The sequence below is a fragment of the Diaporthe citri genome (assembly GCF_014595645.1).
Source record: "Diaporthe citri strain NFHF-8-4 chromosome Unknown scaffold_4, whole genome shotgun sequence".
NCBI lineage: Eukaryota > Fungi > Ascomycota > Sordariomycetes > Diaporthales > Diaporthaceae > Diaporthe > Diaporthe citri.
Window position 1 is genome coordinate 5,352,725 of NW_025064849.1, and position 17,965 is coordinate 5,370,689.

At 53.7% G+C, this 17,965-nt stretch overlaps 9 protein-coding genes across 9 annotated transcripts; 4 read left to right on the top strand and 5 right to left on the bottom strand.

Moving 5' to 3' along the window:
• Nucleotides 1–734: 734 nt before the first annotated feature.
• Nucleotides 735–2,445, bottom strand: INS49_010560 (uncharacterized protein; the record flags this gene model as incomplete). Its single annotated transcript, XM_043171285.1, has 4 exons — nt 735–1,274; nt 1,332–1,361; nt 2,167–2,183; nt 2,412–2,445. The coding sequence occupies 4 exons, from the start codon at nt 2,443–2,445 to the stop codon at nt 735–737; spliced, it is 621 nt and encodes a 206-aa protein (XP_043025850.1).
• Nucleotides 2,446–2,795: 350 nt separating this feature from the next.
• Nucleotides 2,796–3,755, top strand: INS49_010561 (uncharacterized protein; the record flags this gene model as incomplete). The annotated part of the gene is made up of 2 exons (XM_043171286.1): nt 2,796–2,953; nt 3,017–3,755. The coding sequence occupies 2 exons, from the start codon at nt 2,796–2,798 to the stop codon at nt 3,753–3,755; spliced, it is 897 nt and encodes a 298-aa protein (XP_043025851.1).
• A 657-nt stretch (nt 3,756–4,412) lies between these two features.
• INS49_010562 (uncharacterized protein) lies at nt 4,413–6,049 on the top strand (the record flags this gene model as incomplete). The annotated part of the gene is made up of 3 exons (XM_043171287.1): nt 4,413–4,549; nt 4,606–5,794; nt 5,963–6,049. 3 exons carry the CDS (start codon nt 4,413–4,415, stop codon nt 6,047–6,049), a joined length of 1,413 nt encoding a protein of 470 aa, XP_043025852.1.
• A 442-nt stretch (nt 6,050–6,491) lies between these two features.
• Nucleotides 6,492–8,186, bottom strand: INS49_010563 (uncharacterized protein; the record flags this gene model as incomplete). The annotated part of the gene is made up of 2 exons (XM_043171288.1): nt 6,492–7,452; nt 7,522–8,186. The coding sequence occupies 2 exons, from the start codon at nt 8,184–8,186 to the stop codon at nt 6,492–6,494; spliced, it is 1,626 nt and encodes a 541-aa protein (XP_043025853.1).
• A 332-nt stretch (nt 8,187–8,518) lies between these two features.
• On the bottom strand, nt 8,519–9,112 carry INS49_010564 (uncharacterized protein; the record flags this gene model as incomplete). Its single annotated transcript, XM_043171289.1, has 2 exons — nt 8,519–8,768; nt 8,829–9,112. 2 exons carry the CDS (start codon nt 9,110–9,112, stop codon nt 8,519–8,521), a joined length of 534 nt encoding a protein of 177 aa, XP_043025854.1.
• An 873-nt stretch (nt 9,113–9,985) lies between these two features.
• Nucleotides 9,986–11,733, top strand: INS49_010565 (uncharacterized protein; the record flags this gene model as incomplete). Its single annotated transcript, XM_043171290.1, has 3 exons — nt 9,986–10,657; nt 10,729–11,092; nt 11,156–11,733. The coding sequence occupies 3 exons, from the start codon at nt 9,986–9,988 to the stop codon at nt 11,731–11,733; spliced, it is 1,614 nt and encodes a 537-aa protein (XP_043025855.1).
• Nucleotides 11,734–11,880: 147 nt separating this feature from the next.
• INS49_010566 (uncharacterized protein) lies at nt 11,881–13,395 on the bottom strand (the record flags this gene model as incomplete). The annotated part of the gene is made up of 4 exons (XM_043171291.1): nt 11,881–12,282; nt 12,345–12,870; nt 12,929–13,033; nt 13,100–13,395. 4 exons carry the CDS (start codon nt 13,393–13,395, stop codon nt 11,881–11,883), a joined length of 1,329 nt encoding a protein of 442 aa, XP_043025856.1.
• A 1,625-nt stretch (nt 13,396–15,020) lies between these two features.
• INS49_010567 (uncharacterized protein) lies at nt 15,021–16,525 on the top strand (the record flags this gene model as incomplete). Its single annotated transcript, XM_043171292.1, has 3 exons — nt 15,021–15,115; nt 15,166–15,473; nt 15,939–16,525. The coding sequence occupies 3 exons, from the start codon at nt 15,021–15,023 to the stop codon at nt 16,523–16,525; spliced, it is 990 nt and encodes a 329-aa protein (XP_043025857.1).
• Nucleotides 16,526–16,735: 210 nt separating this feature from the next.
• On the bottom strand, nt 16,736–17,461 carry INS49_010568 (uncharacterized protein; the record flags this gene model as incomplete). The annotated part of the gene is made up of 1 exon (XM_043171293.1): nt 16,736–17,461. The coding sequence occupies one exon, from the start codon at nt 17,459–17,461 to the stop codon at nt 16,736–16,738; it is 726 nt and encodes a 241-aa protein (XP_043025858.1).
• Between the last annotated feature and the right edge of the window lie 504 nt (nt 17,462–17,965).

Consider the following 17,965-nt stretch of genomic DNA (forward strand, 5'->3'; position numbering starts at 1 on the left):
ACTACTACCAACCATTACCTTTCGACCCCGAGATCATATCGAGACTCCACGAGTGGTCACAAGGTACCAGGTCTTCTTTACTATGGCTAGGTGGCCCTTTTGTGGAAGGTCCGGATTCCAGCAATCCTCTCACGTTGTTGGCCAGCAAAGTTATCGACCTGATGGACGAAAACCATCTCAGCGTTATATCGTATTTTTGCCATATACGTCGAACGGATGGAACAGCGTCGCGCGAATCTCAATCTTTGGTGGCCTTGCTGTATGCTTTAATACGGCAACTGATCGAGCTGCTCCCACCACGGTTCGACACGGACACGGATCTCTCCCAAGAGCGTTTTTCCCGCTTGAGTGGGACCCTGGATTCATGGGAAGAAGCCCTGAATGTGTTTGAAGATGTGTTAGAGCTTGTACAGAAACCTACAGCCTTTTGCATTATTGATGGCCTGCATGTGCTGGATTATCGGAGCATCCAACAACCATTGGCCCTTTTCCTGGCCCGGTTGCGAAAAAGCGGTCACAAGCTAAGGGTCCTGTTCACAACTTCAGGGAGGTCCTACTGCCTGGGACAGGAAATAAAGGCTCACGAGAACTTGATGATTGAGAATTTCCGCAGTGGATTGGCTGTGGATGCTATAGCTCTCTAGGGAACATTTCATGAATGCAATTACCGAATAATGATTCTTCTAGCAGCTACAACGCAGGTAGCTGTCCGAAATGGTGGCTCACGATTGTATTCATGTTGAGAATCCGTAGTAGACATGATCCCAGTTGCCCCCGTTATCCACCTTGATGCTGATCAGCTGCTTGTTGATATCGAAATCCCTGATAGCCCCCCGAATAGCGGATGAGAAGATTGTGTTTCCAAGCCTGTCCCAACACGTCTTCTTGTTTGCATCCGTATCTGTGCCGGTGACCTCAAAAGAGTCGCTCTCTGCTAGACCTTGGGTGGTACGGCAGTCTGCAATAGCTTCCTTCATGTTCGTGTTCTCGATCATGTAGCCCAGCACCTCCTTCAGCTCCGACGGCTGGAGGCCTGCTTGCTCCCAGCACTCCTTGAGTACCTGCCGCATCTTGAGCCGCGGTTCTGTCGTATCAAGCCCGTTCATAGCTTTGAGAACGGTCAGACGTTTAGATTCCTTGTTGATCATCAGATTGTCCAGGGGTATCTGGTTGCCCTCTTTGTCCTTGTCTGTGTAGCCGTCTGCGTAAATTTGGAACACCCATCGGGTTTCGGTCTCATCCGTCGTGAAATCAACGGAGTAAGCATTATTCCCCTGAACAAAGGTTAGCGCTGTACCGATACAGAGGCAAAGAGGCTAGAGAAGACTTACAGCAAATGGCCGAGTGGGGGCGCTGGATATCTGAAATGGAAGGTCAGCATCGTGTTTACCCAGACGGATACACCATATTAGACAATAGCTCGTTGGACGGATTCTTCCTTACAATGGTACTAAGTAGGCCAAGCGCCAGAAAGATAATTGAAAATGAGTGTGAGGTCATATTTGTAAGCGAATGACAGTAATTCGGAGGCTCTCCTTGAATATTTGAATAGATACAACGAATGTCTTGCTCACGGGCGAATGGTGATTCTAAGATTCTGTGTCCCAATTGAGGGCGATTCTCAGATCTATATAAAATCAGATCTGTCTCCTGTTGTTCAATTGCGAGTCATTTTGAGCCTCGACGGGAATGCCCGGATTTTTTCTTGAGTTCATGATGGCTTGCCTCTTCCCGTCTTGGGGCCTGCTGAATTCTCAAGATAGATCGTGATCAACCAATCCAGAACTCTTTTCTCCTTTAATTTTACTAAAATAACAACTTCACAGAATATTCTAGTATTGGCAGTTTGAAGTATATTGAAGACAAGACCTTCCACTTGGATGTAAAGGCCGGACATCCGAATCTGGTTGCATGCTGTCTATTCTTAGCGGACTGAATCATGACCAGTCGAGAGGTGGTGTGGCTCAGTCCACAAAGCGATGGGGTCTTCCACGCGCGTGGCGCAGATCTCTACCAAAGTAGGGAGTCTTCAGTGGCATCAAGAATATGCGCATCCCTTTTGATCTTCAACCAGGATCGAGCTGCAGGCTGTCTTTGTCAACAGACTGAATCATGCGTCCTACGGCTCGCATGTATTGAAGTCCATTAAAATCGATGCATACGTACTACTAGTACTGTGCTCACTGCATAATCCTATGTTATCTGATTCCTTGATATCCAGGGTTCTCTGTTGGCGTTGGCACATCTAGGATAAACGGGAGTCGATATATAAGAGTCAAGATACACGGTCGGTTGGAAGTGGCGCGAGCAATATGGAATTCTCTAGAAGGGATTCCAGCATGAAAGGGATGAATAAACGAAAAAAAAAAAGAGAACATCTAGGTACGGCCAAGAAATAAGCATTGACTTACTCGTCACGCTCATCACCGTTCTTGGCAGGAGCATGTGGGGTGTTGTTTCAGTAACTCTAAAAACAACATCCTTGATGGACAGCATGGGATGAACAGGGGCGAGAAGAGCTGTTCGCGTTGATCAAGTTATGCGTACAAGCGCAATGCATCATGACTTTATACATATATAACTATTCCAGACAACCGCCTTTTGCTCCAGCGAATGTCAGTCGGAAAGACAGCATCACTCTCTTTAGACCAAACGTCATTCACTCTATCGGCTTTGTGTTCTTTCGTTGATACACAGCAGCCATGTCATTCTTTTCGTTGAAATCACTCTTTCACCTAAGCCTGGCGGGTCTCGTATGTTCACGTAGTATTATGCGCCGGGATGGAGACGTTGCGATGGGCGATAAGTGGAAGAATCACGACGAGATTACACCGTTTCAACAATACGCGGCAGACGGCGCGGAGGGCGATATGGAGCTACTCTTTAAGCCGGGACTTAATGATGGTCGTGGATGCTTCCCATACGCGGCTGTTGATAGGGACGGTTACCATGGGTAAGTCTAGAGATGTTTTGTGGCATCTCAGACGAGCTGCAGAATCCACTAACAACCCAACAGTTCCGGACTTAAACCTACGGGAGATATTGGCGAGCGTTGTCGGGACAGCTCCAAGGGCCAGATCTACGCCAGAGTCGGGTCCTCCAATAATCGCACTGGCGTATTGTACTCGTGGTATCTACCAAAGGTCCAGTCCGATGGGGAGAACCACAAACATTACTACCTGAGCGTTGCGGTATGGATCTACCGGACGGCCTGCAACAGCGATGCCTACGACTACACCATCGCGGGCGTCAGCTACTCCACGGGCCCCGAGAGTTGGGACACCGGATCAAGCACAAACACCATCTACAGCGGTGGGGAGCTTACCAGAGGGGGAGTCAACACGCATCCCGTCGTCGGTTACGACTCTAAGGAATATGTCTTCCCCTCAGCCGACAGCGCACAGTATGCGCTGAACCCGCCGCTGATAGATTGGGGAATGTTGCCTGCAGCAGCCAAGGAACAGCTCAACGGCATCACCTACGAGCACGCACGGTGCCCACTTACCGACGCCAACTTCCAGCCCTCTCTGGACGCTTCATTCAGCGCCAACTTCTATAGTGATGGGGTCCCTGAAGACATCGATTGCGAATCTGCACCTCCGACTGCTACTCCCACACCGAGTGGCTCTACGAGTCCGGAGAGCACTTCAGATGGGGATGATTCGGGCCTTCTCGAGGATGACGCAAACTTGGCCAATACCAGTCTGCCACCCGAGCCCACCTATACGCCAACACCACAAAGGCTATTCGTCTGAACCAGGTCCTGAGACAGTTACGAGTGAAATAAACCAATTGGAATAAATTATCAATTCTGAGACTAGCCGGGGGTTGGTACCATCTTTTGAAAGAATCCCCCTTTTTGTGAAAAATACAATGTGATAAGTGCGATTGGTAAAATCTAACCAAGACTGCCTTGCCTATGTCCGTGTTGCATGCTGTGCCTATACGCAGTTGAACCACAATTTACTCACAAGCTGGCCCAAGATGGTTCACGGTGAGACGGCGCCTCGACCTATTCATCCATAGTTACTTCCAATCCCACCGACAGCATCGAACCAATGCACCAGGAAAGCCGTTTTGCTCTATTCGGCCACAGCGCGGCTCCTGTCTTGAAGGGGAAGCCGCTCAATCACGTTATCAACCATTATTTTGCCAAGTACTCGATATCGCTTGCCCTCTCTTCATCCGGAAGGTCAGTAAGGCGCCGAGATGTGCGGGGACCTTGGCGCACAATCTCGACCTCTCGGGGCCTGCTCACGGGGCTTCGCGCCCTAGCCATGTTGAACAATGAGATTGAATATGCAGCGAGTTATTCTTTAAATGGCCATGCCCCGGGTATTTGGAAGCTTCAGGCTTCTGATGTTTGTTTCAATTGGAGTAGGACTTCTTGATTTGGAACAATTGGAATCAGGATGAAGCTTCAAGCCGGTTTGCTCGTCTCTGGAGCTGCACAGTCGCTTGCTGCGGCGTTCCCAAGCACGACTTGTGGCGATGGGTACCGTCCTTTGGTAAATTCGAAGCCGTATCAAGAGTTGATCACGACCGAGGGGTAAGTTTGTCAGATTCTATGACGTACCTCCACTGAGCCCGCCTGATTTTCTCTAGTCTTATGGGCAACCTCCAAGAGCTCGACGCAATCGCCAAGGCCAATGGTGGAAATCGTGCCTTCGGATTCCCGGGCTACAAAGCCTCGGTTGACTACATTCTCTCCCGGACGCAAAACTCGAGCAACTTCATTACTTACGTCCAGGACTTCCCTGCGCTGTGGTTCCAGGTCAAGTCAATCTCATTCAAGGTCGATAACCAGTCTTACTGGGTGGTTGGACCCACTTACTCTCCTTCGACATCTACAGAAGGCTGGACGGCGCCTTTGGTCCTCGGCGTCAATGGGCCAGAGGGCTGTACGAACGAGGCGTACGCGGACCTCGATGTCAAAGACAAGATCGTGCTCGTTCAGCGAGGGGCTTGTCCGGATGGCACAACCGTCGCTGGACGAATCAAGCCCGCCGCAGCTGCAGGCGCTATTGCTGTCATTGCGTACAGCGACCTAACGACCAAGGTCACGGGCGTGACCCTCCAAAACCCGGGACCGGAATTCGTGCCTGCAGGGTACATCAACAAAGCTGACGGCGAGGCGTTGAAGGCGCGACTCGATGCCGGAGGGTCAATAGATGCCTATTTTCAACACACGCAAGTCATCGAGACCAAGATCACGCAGAACATCTTCACCGAGACCAAGGGAGGCGACCCAACCAACGTCATCATGCTTGGTGCACACCTTGACAGCGTGCAGGCCGGTGCTGGTATTAACGACGATGGCTCGGGAAGCACTTTGATCCTCGAGCTGAAAACTGCGCTCGAGAAGTTCAAGGTCAAGAACAAGGTCCGTTTCGCATGGTGGGGCGCTGAAGAGAACGGTCTCCTTGGGTCCAAGTACTACACCCAAAACTTGAACGCTACCGCCGCAAACAACATCTTGACATACTTGAACTTCGACATGGTGTCCCGTGGTTACTTCGGTGTCTTCGATGGTGACGGCAGCACTCATAACCTCACCGGACCCCCGGGTTCCGACGTCTTGGAAAAGCTTTTCGTGGACGAATACACCAAGAAGGGCATCAACGTCACAGCTGCGAGATTCACAGGTGGTAGCGACTACCAGTCCTTCATGAACATCGGAAAGCCAGTTGGCGGGCTTCACACCGGAACGGGTGTTGAGCAAGACCCCTGCTATCATCAAGAGTGTGACACGATTGATAATCCGAACCCGACCGTCCTGACCATCAATGCCAAGGTAAGTTCGATTAGAACGACGGTACAAGTGAATGAGTGCTGACATGGGACCAGGCTGCTGCTCACGTCCTTTCTATATTGGCAGTCAGGGGAGACCAGCTGATCCCCAAGTCTCCAGTCAACTCGACCATGTTCACAAGCCGAGGCCTTGTTGGGCGCGATGATGTAGCTTGGACTCAAGATCCGAGCGAGAGACATCTGCGCACTTGCGGACACGATGTATGATGAGATGAAGAAACATAGATACATACTGTAAGACATACTGTAACCTAACCGATACACGTACTCATAAACAAGTAGTATTGGTCATGGTTTCTGGTAGCCCGAAGCCTCTTATTCCTGTGTCAAAAGCTCGTCAATGCCAGGCAGCTTCGAAGCCTAGTCCGGTCCTGGACTAAACAGTAAACCAACAGTGGGACTTCAGCCCTCGATTGCGGTCGATAGTGGCTTGTTAAGTTCCTTACAAGGACGAATACATGCCTCTATGCTCAGTATCTAATATATCCCCCCATATTACCGCACTCTTCTCCCACATCAAGCAAACGCATCTTGAGGTCACGAGGCTGCCGAAGGTTGACAAAGCCTAGCACCCGTGCAAAATTAGACAGGAGAGGTTGGATAGGATCATTTCTCATCAAGGGATTTGGAGCCCTACGTATCCAGGATTGCTGGCCGACCGCATGGGGAAAAGCCTAGAGTCACCTGACAACATTCTTCTCCCACCACTTAGGGAAATCAACCACGGTCCTGCTTTTCCTCGCATCCTCTGCTGCAAATACCATACTGTGGCTCATGATCACGTCTTCTAAGGAACACCCCATGTATTCCTTCTGGGCCTGTGCCACGCCCCAGCCATGGTTCTTGACCTTGTCGACAGCCAAGACGAATTGGCGGGCCAGACCCTCATCTGCGTCGCCATGCCCACCTCCCTTGGGGACATATGGGTAGAAGACCCGCCTCCCTCCGGTCTTGAAGTCCTCCACCGTGATAGACGAGCTGTCTGCGGTTATCTCGCCGTCCGCGCCGTAAATATGCGTGAACCGCTGGCAGATCTTCTTGGTGAAAGCCACCATGTGCAGCGTCGCGGTCTTGCTAGCCCTACCCGCCAGCGCCTCGCGCTCCGTCTCCCCATCCTGCGCCACCGGGTCGTCGTCCCACGTCAGCGTGACCGTCTGGTTGTCGCACACGTCATTGTCAGCCTCGTAGACGCAGCGGCCAAACCAGTTCCGGCTGCTGATCTCGCCCGCAGACATGGACGAGGCGTCGTAGTCCTCCGCCAGCTTCGCGAGCAGCGCCTCCTGGCCGGCGGCGGGGCCGCCCGCCGCGATGCACTCCTCCATCTCCGGGCAGGCTATCCGGGCCCAGCGGTCCTGGTTCTCGCTCTTGAGCTGCGGGCTGGTGTAGACCCGCTTTGCGGAGTACTGGCAGGACGGCTCGAGGGCGCAGGACATGCAGTTTGTTGCGTTGCCCGCCTCGGCTGGTTTTTGGGACCGCTTGAAGTGCTGGAGTGAACCGGACGAGGAGATGTCTCGGGGGACGTGAACTGGCTTTGAGGGCCCCCCGGCGTTGGCTGCTAACAGCCAGTACAACAAGTCTATATCGTGACACGATTTCGCGAGGAGAGATGGTGCAGATGTCGACTCCTTCCGCCAATTTCCCCTAGCAGCTATTGTCAAGAAACAAGGCAATGCACGGATGAATGAGCGTTCCATGTCATCGTAAACTCACCTCACATAGCTATGAGTGAAATGATTCCAGCCCACAGGCTCCGTATGGTTGACGGCCATGACCTCGCCAATGACCCTGTCCTCGACCAAAAGCTTCCGCAGCAGCATGTTGTGCGGGCTGTAGCGGAGGACGTGGCCAACGGCGAAGAGCCTCGACGGCGCCGCCGACGGGTCGGGCAGGAGCGCCTTGTATATGTCGATGCAGTCGCCCAGGTTCGGGGCCAGCGGCTTCTCGCACATGACGTGCAGGTCCAGCGGCGCCAGGTCCAGCACGGCCTGCCGGTGCATCTGGTCCTGCACGCAGACGAAGACGGCGTCGACGCCCTGCGGGACGCCCTCCTCGCCGGCCTCGGCCCTGCGCCGGCGCTCCCTCTCCCAGCGCACGAACTCGGCCCATGTCTCGAACTCCTGGCCCTCGGAAGGCTTGCCGGAGCTGCCCCAGATGTACTTGCGGCCGATGTGGCGCCGCTTCACGGCGATGGGCTCCACGATGCCCACGACGAGGCCGTTGGTTGACTTCTGGATGGCCTTGGAGTAGGCGATCCCCCGGTTGCCGCCGCCGATGATCAGGATCCGCGGCGGCGAGGGCGAGAAGGGCGGTCTTTCGGGGGCCGGGAGGCGCACGATGTGGTCTTCATTTTCGTCCAGGTCGGCGTGCGGCGCCATCGTGGGAGGTTCTTGTTTTCCTGTCAGGGGCTCTGCAGCTTGGCACTTCCTCCGGCAACCAGAGTGCTTCCATTACCAAGGCCGGTATCCTCTTATAAAGGCGGGGATCTCACCGGGAGTACAGGGTGAGCGGGCTGACCGCTGCCGGTGTCATGTCCACCGCCGGGACGGAGAGAATCAAGGGCGCTACTCGCACGGAGAATTCAATGTAACGTTCTATTTTGCTGGAATGTGCCGCCTGAGCAACGGATAACCTATCTGGGTACTCCGCACGAGTTAGAGCCCCATTTCCCGGCTTCTCGGAGCACAACGCCACTGAACAGGCGAGTCTATCAACCCCTCTCGTATGCCGGTTTTGGACCCTCGTACTCCTCCGACATTACTCGGCCGCCCTTCTCATATCCGCACTTGACGTAGAACGCCTCATTGGCCTCGCTGCAACCCAGCTTCGACTTGTAGCAGCCCACTGATTTCGCGACTGACGACAGAGCATTGAGCAGCTTCAACCCCAGCCCTTTTGACTGGTATTCTTTGCGGATAGATATCTCTTCCACGTGGGCGACGGTTCCGAGGTCATGGATACTGTGTCATTAGCGCGGGGTTCTCCGCAAGCGTGCTCTGATCTGTCGCGTTCTGACTTACAACTTCCTCTCCACGACCAGGGTCCCCGTCCCCACAATCTGGCCCTCATGTTCGATCACCAGGAAATAGTGTATGCCCTTCCCCTGGGTTGCCATCCAGTCGAAGCGCTCCAGAAAGCGCTCCTCGCTGACGCTGCCCACGTACGTCAACACGCTCAGGCAGTCGAAGAAACCTTTTCCGTAGTCGTCCCTCTGTAGCGGGCGAATAGTGTACCCTTCGGGAAATGCGGCCTTCGCTTCGGGCGAGATCAGCCCAGGGTCGAACAACGCTGTTGAGGCGGCCATGGTTGGATCGATAAACGGTCGAAGGTAGGATGCGATGCTGCCGTAATCAGAGCTCGTCAAATTCCAAGAAGTATTCGCCCAGATTTGAAATATGCTGCATCTTCTCTTTAACTGGCCGGGGTGTTGAGAACCGTGAATCTTCAATACGGGCTGCCGGTGTAACATGAGAGGCTCTCTTGAATCTCTAACCCGGCAAACCAATTCTAATAATTTGGTAGCCCAGTGCTGCCATCGTAAATGAGGGGCTGAGTGGAGACAGGCTCTACCCCTTCCCTTCTAGCCAACCCCACGAACATCGATTACTTGCAGTGTTCTCCTCCTACCAGCGTTTCCTGACGCGATTCAGACGTCCATCAGGCACCCGAGGCTCGGCACATCATATGTGCGACCGTGGTCCTTTGCGGTGCTATACACGCGGGATATCAACAACGGGCAAGATGATTCACCAGAGTTACGTTACAAGTAAACAGCAGATCATAGTGCGATAGATCCTGTGGATGTTCCTGGGCATGGTTACATTCTCCAGGGGATCCCCGGAGAGTGGTCTGTGCCAGCATGCATTTCTCCGCGTTGGTCACATCGCCCACCTGTCTGACTCCGTCCCTGGAAGTGCCGTTCTCACCTCTCACGGAGATAAGGCCCCCTCAGGCTTGCCGGGCCGATACGGATGCTCACCTGATGCGGTCAAGTCACACTGATACGAGCCAGTCCTAATCTGCGGAGAGGAACACCGCCGAAAAGGCATGCACCGCGCCTTATACTTAAGCAAAGGGCGAGGATCCGGCGTCCTCCAAAACCACACCCCCGAGCCATGCATCTTAGTTGATACCAGGACCTGCTCTCAGGCAGCTAACCACCAAACCACCACCAACCATGGCGGAGAAGAAAGACGGTGAGAGCGTCCACGACGTCGCCTCAAAACGCGATGGCATCATCTTGGAAAGCTCCACGCGGGAGATCACGGTCATCGAGCACGAGACGGGGTTCTGGCAGGCCGTGGGGCAGTACCCGGCCGCCACCTTCTGGTCGGCATTCTTCTGCATCGCGGTCATCATGGCCGGCTTCGACGCGCAGATAATCACCTCCTTCTACGCGCTGCCCGCCTTCCAGCAAAAGTACGGCGAGCTCGTCACCCACGACGGCAAGGAGTCGTACGAGATCCCGGCCCGGTGGCAGACTGCGCTGGGCATGGGCAACCCCATCGGGCAGGTCCTCGGCGCCCTGGCGAGCGGGTGGTTCATGGAGCGCTGGGGCCGGCGGGTGCCCCTCGCCGTGTGCTGCGTCTACTCCATCGTCTTTGTCTTTGTGCAGTTCTTCTCCACCTCCATCGGCATGCTGTGTGCTGGTGAGATCCTGGGCGGTCTGGCGTACGGGTTCTACGTCGTCATCGCGCCGACTTACGCCTCGGAGATCTGCCCGCTCGCCCTGCGCGGTGTGCTGACGGCGTCTGTCAACCTGGCGTTCGTCATCGGCCAGTTCATCGGCCAGGGCTGCGCGGCTGGTGTTGAGACGCGCCTGGACGAGTGGGCCTACAGGATTCCCTTTGTGAGTTTAGCCACTGATTATAAACCCCCGATTTGTCTGGTGGGAATATTTTACTAAAAATGACATTGCAGGCTGTCCAATGGGTCTGGCCTGTCGTTATCCTTGCAGCGCTGCCGTTTGCCCCCGAGTCTCCGTACTGGCTTATCCGCCAGGGCCGGAAGGAAGACGCCCGGAAGTCTTTGCTGCGGCTCAGCTCGGCCAAGAAGCGCCCGGACGTCGAGCAGATGCTGGTCGGGATCGAGCAGACCGATTTGCTTGAGCAGGAGATGGAGTCCACGACGACGTATCTTGACTGCTTCAAGGGAAGCAACCTCACGAGGACCGAGATCTCCGTCATGGTCTACCTGATCCAGGTCATTGGCGGCAACCCGCTCATTGGGTATGCGAATTACTTCTTTGAACAAGCGGGCCTGGCCAGCTCCGACGCTTTCAATAGTAAGCTCAGACTCATCTTGCGTGTCTTGGACCTAATAACAAAGCTAACATGGTGGTGATCAGTGGGCGTTGGTAACACGGCCATGGGCTTTGTGGGAACGGTCATTTCTTGGCCTTTGATGGCTTATTTTAATCTGGGTCGTCGCACAATCTACACGTCTGGTATAGTGGCCATGACAGTCATTCTCTTCATTATCGGGTTCCTCAGCATCCCCGTTAATAACAACGGAGCCATCTGGGCCATGGCGTCGATGATGGATGTATGGACTTTCATCTATCAGATGACCGTGGGACCCATCTGCTTCGTCATCATCTCGGAGATTTCGGCAACACGGCTGAGGACCAAGACCATCGCAATTGGAACGGCCGTGCAGGCAGCGGCATCCATCGTGTTTACGGTAGCAATCCCTTACATGCTGAACAGCAACGAGGGCAACTGGGGTGGGAAGGCTGGGTTCCTGTTCGGCGGTATCAGCTTCGTGTGCTTCCTTTGGTGCTATTTTAGGCTGCCGGAAAGCCGTGGCAGGACGTACGAGGAGCTCGACATCTTGTTCCAGAGGCGGGTCCCGGCTCGTCAGTTCAAGAAGCATGATCTTGTCACGGAGTCTGCGGAGGCAAAGCAGCATGGCGACCATGCGTAGAACAGCTCGGCGTCCAGTCGACTGACAAGAATAAGTTATAACAAAGAGTAATTTTAAACACATTGGCATCAACACGAAGCTTTAAAAACTGCCATCGTGTGGAAGCAACTTGAAGGATCTTCGAAGTCTTCCATGTCTGAGTTCTATTCAAAGGTTTACAAACCCTACACCATTAAGCCTCTGCTCGTCCAGCTGATTCTCCTTATCGATGCCTCCTCTCACCGGACCAACCCGGTAGTTGAAGAGATAGTAGTGCGATAGACCATCACCAGGACCGAACTTCTGCTGCTCGAGGAAGAGAGCGTTGTCCATCAGAGATAATGCATTGAAGACGTCGAACTTGGCACGCTTCGCAACTGTGAGAGCGTCGCCGATCAACTGATTCAGGCGTGTCTTGTATGCTGGCCGGTCAGCTGGCGCAGTGAGGCCGCCCTCTGATGCATAGTAGAATAGATAAGCCACTCGGAGGGCTTTGTGTTTCGGGTTTCCAATGATGGACGATTCCAGGGAGAAGAAGGAAACGAAGTCTGTAATTCTCCCTCCACCATCCTGTATGTACATTAGTGTTTTGCAGCATATAGATCAAGACTGTGGTAATGTGTAACACATACCTCGACGACGTACGCCCACACGACCTGGTCATCACCCTCAGCCAGCTCGGGGACAAACCAGTGCCTGATCTCCTCACGACTATAGACAGGAGCTATATCGTAGCGCTCAAGGAGTCGCGAAAGAAGTTGGTGAACGGCATCGACGTCCCTCGCCTGCATCTCCCGCCAGCCCTTGATAGACGTCTGGCCTGTCAAGGCATACTTGTGAGCCTGATGCTGGGGCTTGCTCCCGGCTGGCAAGTGACTGAAGCCGACCTCGTAGAGTTTCTGCCAGTTGAGCGCCCTATGGTAGCACCGGCACGTACTCACAGGCTTCGGGAGGACGACCGAGGCGGTGCAGATAGCCTGCCAGACGCGCTCCCTGTTGCACAGCCGGGTGATCTCCTTGATCAGCACCGGAGCCAAACGCTTGGACCGCAGCTTCTTGTGCACGCAGATGAAGTTGACCTCGGCGGCGTCGAGGACGTTCCCGCGCACGCGCAGCTGGACCGGGAACGGCCGAGATGAAGGCGACGAGCTTGCGGGACTGCGTCGCCCGGATCCCGATCGACCATTGGGGTTTCCAGCCTGGACACGTGAGGTACCATTTCAGGATGCCCGTCCCGTAGTTGAAGCGGAACATCTCGTCGGCGTCCTCGACGTAGTGCCTGTTCATTAGCTCGCAGACGTCCTCCACGTCGGCGTTGTCGCTCACGTCCAAGGTCACCCATTCGAAGCCCGCGACAGCAGGCGGGGCCGGCTCCGTTGGGATTTACTGCAGCTTGAGGTGCTGCAGAGGGCCGTCCTCGACTTGTTTGGCCTCCTCGTCGAAGCGCATGACGGGCTGGGTGGACCAGAACTTGTACGCGGCCATGTCTTTGGCGCCCTTCCCGCTGGCTTCGTGAGCGGTCATCGACTCGCCCACTTTCAGCCGCTGGGGCGCTGTGATTACCTGAGCAGTGCCGGAGCTCGAGGTCTCATTGGGATCGCAGGAAATGCTAGTTTCCTGGGCTGGGACGGTGTCTGTGCTCAAAGACATGGTCGATGTGTTATCCGCCTGCCCGTCGCCCATGTTTGTTTAATCCTCGTTGCCTATTTCAGCCGCAGGTTCCTTGCCCTTTATCTTCGCTTCAGATGAACCAAGAGGCGTTTCGTTCCCAGGCTTTTCTGAGTCCAATCCCAGAGGATTCGTTCCATGGTTTGACATCTTGAATGGTGATTTTGCAGGGCTGTTGACGATACCGGGGCGATTTCTGACTAATACCTAGGAAAGCCTCGCTGAAGCAACTGAGGTTGTCTCGATGGTCACATGTACTTCAATTTACTGATGAATAGGGTTATACAAGAGCAAAGATTAGCGAGCTGTAGACGGGTGAGGTAGCGTCGTTGTCGATTTTCCCACAGGCGTCCGACAAGTAATGTCCGAGACGGTCGTCTGTCACACAAGCGGGTGAGAAGGATGACTGGGCTAAGTTAGGACTGCCATTCTTAGCCAACGATCCTTCACTCCCTGCATGGCGCACATGACGACACGTGTCTGCAGTGTGCGACGTGCGACGTGCGACGTGCGACACGCGGGCAGGCGGCACGGCAAGCGCTTGAGATCAAGTCCTGAAGTCACCCGTGGTAAGCAATTGAGGACAATGGTACCTAGGTAGAAAGTGCCCAGTCACACTTCCCCACAAAACTTTCTGCAGGTAACAGATGTCGATTTACATTTGACAGTTTTGCTTGCTTTGTGCCCAAGACAAATCGAAATTGTCACCCATGCCTGCCTCGTCTCCATCAGGCAGAAACGTCGATATTGAACACGTTGCAGGGGGGACATAGAGATGCTCACTATTCTTTCGTGTGTCAGAACGCTGTCAAGTTACGGGCACTCATATGCATAAATTATTTTATCACATATGCGAATCTGCTCTCCAAAATGTTTCAGTTTCGGCATACAAAATGGTGCCAAACTCAGCGGTCTCGTGACTTGGCTGGACCGCCTGCGCGTGGCAAGTTTTTGCAGCTCCGCCAACAGCGCGCAGAGGGCTTGGTGTAGACTCTGGTTTGCTCCGCTAAATCCAGGCCGATCATGGCCGGCACGACAGATTACTGATGGGTTGCAAAGGCTAGATATGCTAAGTCTTGATCGATACACCACCAATTGACTAGTGCCCTGGATGACCAGCCCGTGCGCAGAGCAGAAGAGCACCGACTTGCTCACGAAGAGATATTTTGTCATATGTGAAACTAGTTCCTTCTTAGAAATTTCGTGGAACACAAAAGTCGTCAAGGAATAAATCCTTCGTACCATTCAGCACCGAACGCACCCCCACAACCCGACTTGAGAACGGCAGCTCGAGCAGGATGGAACTGCGACCACGGCACAGAGGTCAGGTATACACCATCTCTAAGATTCCTTGGTGCAAGCTTCCTTCGCTGGTGCAAGATATCATATTAGGAGAGCTGGCAGATGACTGCAATGGCGGTTCGGCACAAGGGGGAAGGACTCGTGCGGCCTGCGCCGCCGTGTGCTCCGAGTGGCAGGCGTTCTTCGAGAAGATAACTTTCAGAAAGCTCGTTCTGCACGAGGGAGACCTGAAATCATTCGAAAAAATTGTCAAGCGTCGTGTGAAGGGCATGACGATAGCCCGGGGAAGAACAAGAGGGACAAAAGCTGCCGAGGTCTTGGCTTCGACAACATCTCGCATGCCGCGAATACAGCACATCTGGCTCCGGGTTGAGCTGCTAAATTATACATGCTACAAATGCAGAGCGCCCCAGAGCAACAAGGAGGCCGTGAGGTACGTACATACGACAGGCCTTGAGCGCGAAATCATGCTGACATGTGCAGGAACAATGTCGTATTTACGAAATCTCTTTGGAAGCTATTGGATATTCTCTCAAGGTGGGAGAAGACGGACGCCAACCACGGGCAGCAGCTGGCCCTAGAGCTCAGCGCTCATTCTCCATGTGACTCAGAGCACCTGCTCAAGGGCGATATCGAGCACCAAGACGACTACCCCTACCGCGCCGAGATCAATGCACAGAGAGACTACATCGCACGCCATCCAATTGAGATGCGCAGGCCAGCCGCCACCCTAGAAGAACTATTTTCGAGGGATTTTGCAGCCCACGACATGAACAACCTCGTCTTGCTAAGTGCGTCTGGCTCCAACAACCCAATCTCCAATAATAATCGAGATTCTGCGGAACGGCTCATAAGCCCCCTCAAATTTGACACTTTCGGCGTTAAATTCAGGCCAGGACAGCCCCGGGACCGTCTTCCCGAGGTCAAGATGGTGTCTTCACTTCTCATGCGCCGACAACATTACCGTTCGCTCGATTTCATTCATCTCAGGAGGCTAGTCCTGGAGAGCTTGACTGGTCTCCGGAACATGCGATGCGAACGTTGGAGAACGCAGTCCCCTGATTACCCGGATTGGAAACTCGGCTACATCTTGGGCCCTTCGATTTGCAGTAAAACTATCTTTGGTCCAACCGTTCCATCACCGATGGAAACTTTCTCTTTGTTTGAAGACTTCAGCACAAAGATGCATGGACCGCAAGGGGTGAAAGCCCCCCGACCATCTGGGATCAAATTTCTTCATTGGGTGGCCATGTCAGCGCCGAACATGAAGAACCTTGCAGTGTCCTTCGTCAGTGACGCAAAGGACTGTCTACAACCCCAACCACGCACACTCCCGAAGCTCGAGTCGATCGCCCTGACGTCCCAGCACTGGCTCGAACCCACCCAGGAGGACACCCAGGAGCTCCTGCACCTGGCCGCCAAGGCAGCCCTGCTTATGCCGAACCTCCAAATCATGGAGATCTGGACCTGCGGGAACGGCCACGCCGCCATCTTTAGATACGAAGCCACAGGCACGGCCCACTCGAGCGCCGCTAGGCTTACCTGGAGGTGCTCTTGGGATGCTGAGGAGAACCCTATCGCGTGGGACGGTGTGATCGAGGCCTGGAGGCATGTGGCTACCACTAGTGCAGGGCGTGAGCTCAGGTTCACGGAAGACCCGCTGCCTCAGGGCTCACACCGGTACGAGAAGTACGGCGCAATCCTCCACCAGTTGAAGCTGAGGAACCTGATCCTCGACCCAATCTCTGTGATGCAGGTGCGCATGGGGACGGGTGCGGAGGACGAGCCTGAGGTGGAGGAGTGGAGACCATGTGTGCCAGATTCATATTGGTCACACAGATGAATCGTGGGAGTCTGCCAAGGAAATAATCATGATCGATAGTTTGAGAGAGTGATATTGGCACTGAAGTTAACGGATGGTATACAGATACATTACACGCTTAGTGCACTTAGTTATGCCCAACGCACCCACACCCAATCGACTCGCAACCAACACACCCACAACCAACACACCCACACCGAATTTTGTGACAGAGCAGTTAAATCCCTAGCGTTACCAAGGAATAGGCCCATCTTTGTTCGAAAAGGTTCCAGAGGGACCACCTGGTGCAGCGGTTGCGAGCTGGACGATGCGCTCAGCTCCAACCTCAACAGGCGTACCTGCGTCTATGAACCCAGTCATCTTAGTTTTGACCAAACCCGGGCAGATGGCGTTCGAAACTCCACCATAAGGCTTCAGAATGCGGGCATAATTGACTGCTAGCATGTTCACAGCCGCTTTGCTAGCGTCGTAGGCTTTGTAATCGACGTTGTAGAAGAAAGTAGTCGGGTCGCCTGAGACCGCCAACGAGCCCATTGTCGATGAGACGAAGACTACACGAGGATGATTGCCCTTTTGCAGCAGGGGAAGAGCAGCTTCAGTCAGGGCCGCAGTACCGAAGACGTTGGTGTTGAATGTCTGGGAGAAAAGATCTCGAGTAGATACGAAGGCGTCTTGGTGAGTATCCAGAAGAACGCCCGCATTGTTGACGAGGACATCGAGCTTTCCGTGGTTATTGGCGATTTCCTCGATGGCTTTGTCGATTGAGTCGTCGGAAGCGATATCTAATTGAATAGCAGAAACAGAGTAGCCTTGCTCCTTGAGAGAGTTGGCAAGCTCGTTGCCCGATTCGAGACGGCGAGATCCAATAATGACGTGGAAATTGGGAGTCTTGGCTAAGAGACGAACAACGGCCTCGCCGATGCCAGCGTTACCTCCGGTGATGAGAGCCACGTCCATTGTAGTTAGGGTTGCTGGAATAGCACAAGGCCTGCCGATTTCTTAGGAAGTCTTATGTGTAACGACACTGGCGTTTTGTCTACTTTCCGCTCAGGGGTTGTGTGCCTTTTATCTCCCATCCCAGAGTCTTGATGACAAATAAGACATAACAAACTGCGGCAACAAACTTTGGCGACATTACAAATGATGGATTATCAATGCGGTGTGAGAACTAGGCGTGGAGTGAGAATTAGGGGCTGGTGTACGAATTGGCTTTGGACGGGAGGCTCTAATCAGCTGAAGCTATAGCGCTTATGAGGTATCCGTGTACCCTCGGATTTAGTGTATCCCAATCTCCGTTTTCTATCCGCAGTTAATAACTAATAAGCACTTAAGCAGTTTTATCTCGAGACCTTGGAATCGGGCCAAGACCCAATTACTCCACCCAGTGATCCAGGAGAGTTTGCAGGGTACAGTAAATGTCACATTCGTTGTGATGTAGCAGGAATTAAGGCTTGTGGCTAT